Below are 1,645 nucleotides of genomic sequence, written 5' to 3'. Positions count from 1 at the left end.
GACAAATGGAGATCAGTTTTTCTGTTTCTTGGCCCTGGTTTTACATATTTTGCCGTCTCTAGGAACTACAATTATATTTGGGCAAAACAACAATAAAGCAAAGGATACAAGGGGGATTATATTACTAATACTAACAGAAGGTTGGTAATGGAAGGATTCAAATAGTAAGCTATTTGGAGTGAGGGTATCTGTCTATCTGATCTTTGCTTCATTACTGTTGCCCTTCTGCTTCTTCTCTCGTCATGATTACTGCTGTTGCATTTCGTCATCGTAATGTCCACGGCGGGGTCTTGCATTGTTTCCGTAGGCTGCAGGTGTGTAGTGTATCTCCTCGATAAGGCGAGCGAAGATGTCCTTGCCGACGGTCCTGAAGATGAGGTAGTCTCCGTACTGTAGCTGCTGCACCACCGCCTTGGCGGTCTTCATCTCTCGTTTGGGGAAGTCGAAGAACATGCAGGCCGTGGAGATGCGCAGACGAGGCACGACGCAGAGGAGGACCTCAAAGACGAGGTTGGAGGCGGTGACGGCGCCGAGGAACAGCAACCAGAACCAGATGACGGTGAAGAGCATCTGGTTAGGCACGTTCACGGCCAGGACGCACAGTGCGTCGCGTTCCTGTACGTCTCCTGAAGGGCCATAGCTGGGGAAGGTGCATTTGACCCACCGCGGGAAGACCAACTTCCCCGGTTGGATCCCTTCCTCGGAGAATCCCGCGAAGAACTTCAGGAGATCGATGCCGTAGGTGAGGAACGCATCGCCGACGTACTTCTTCATGAAGAAGAAATTGAAGAGGACGTTGATCAAGTTGTAGCAATGGGTGCCCAGGTACGCCCAAGCGTACAAGTTGTCGTTGACGTTCGACCGGAAGTAGAGGATCGCCCTATTCGCCCACTTCCTGTCGCGAGAAGAGAGGCAGTAGGAGGCCATCTTGCGTCCGCACGCTCCCACCCACACAAAGTAAGGGACGTAGAACAGAACGCCCTGGAGGAACAGCAGCAAGGGGAAGTACACACGGAAAGAAATAATGTCCGCAGCAAGTTTGAAGTTGCCGGAGTTCCAACAATTGTCGGTGATAGCGTTGGCGCTGTGGTTGCTCTCTTCTTCTTGGCACTGGAAAGACAGCTGGGACTTCTGGTCGGCGACTACCAGCATGGACGACACGAAGAAGAGGCCACTGGTGAATATGTAATGCATCCGGAAAACGATGTTGCCCATGATAGGCTTACGCAGTGCTATCAGCTTGAACCTTCTACCCAGGCCTGACCTCAACTGAAACAGGGTCATCTTGAAGTTTGCGCAAATTCTGGAAGAAGGAGAAGAGGCAACTTGTAAGAAACGCAAGCCTAGATTATTTTTCAAAGAACTAGCAACGGAACAAGATTTTCTGCTGGACTACAAACTAAACGCACGGCCATGAAAATAGGCGCTGGTGCCACATATGGTAAAAGCAAAGCGAGAGCGGGACAAATGTCGCTGGTTCCCGCGCACTGTGTGGCAACGTCAACTGAGCTGCGTCGCCTAGTTGGAGCGTCAGACTAACCTCCCTCCGGGTCACTCTTGTGTCACCCTTGACCTTTCGAGCAAATACAGTCAATTTGTATCACGTGTATTACACAACTCCAGAACGACATCTTTCGTTCTCTTT

General features: G+C 50.6%; 1 protein-coding gene across 1 annotated transcript; it reads right to left on the bottom strand.

The window, feature by feature from the left end:
• Positions 1–246: 246 nt before the first annotated feature.
• Positions 247–1,284, bottom strand: LOC145981930 (innexin inx3-like). Its single transcript, XM_083115425.1, has one exon. The coding sequence runs from the start codon at positions 1,282–1,284 to the stop codon at positions 247–249; it is 1,038 nt and encodes a 345-aa protein (XP_082971551.1).
• Positions 1,285–1,645: the final 361 nt, after the last annotated feature.

This window comes from Lepisma saccharinum, chromosome 30 (assembly GCF_977018435.1).
Source record: "Lepisma saccharinum chromosome 30, izLepSacc3.1, whole genome shotgun sequence".
Lineage (NCBI taxonomy): Eukaryota > Metazoa > Arthropoda > Insecta > Zygentoma > Lepismatidae > Lepisma > Lepisma saccharinum.
Note: the sequence above shows the minus strand (reverse complement) of the source record. Positions and strands in the feature narration are given on the sequence as shown.

Excerpts from the sequence above, each read along its gene's own strand:
- LOC145981930 (XM_083115425.1), bottom strand. The coding sequence starts at position 1,284 with ATGACCCTGTTTCAGTTGAGGTCAGGCCTGGGTAGAAGGTTCAAGCTG.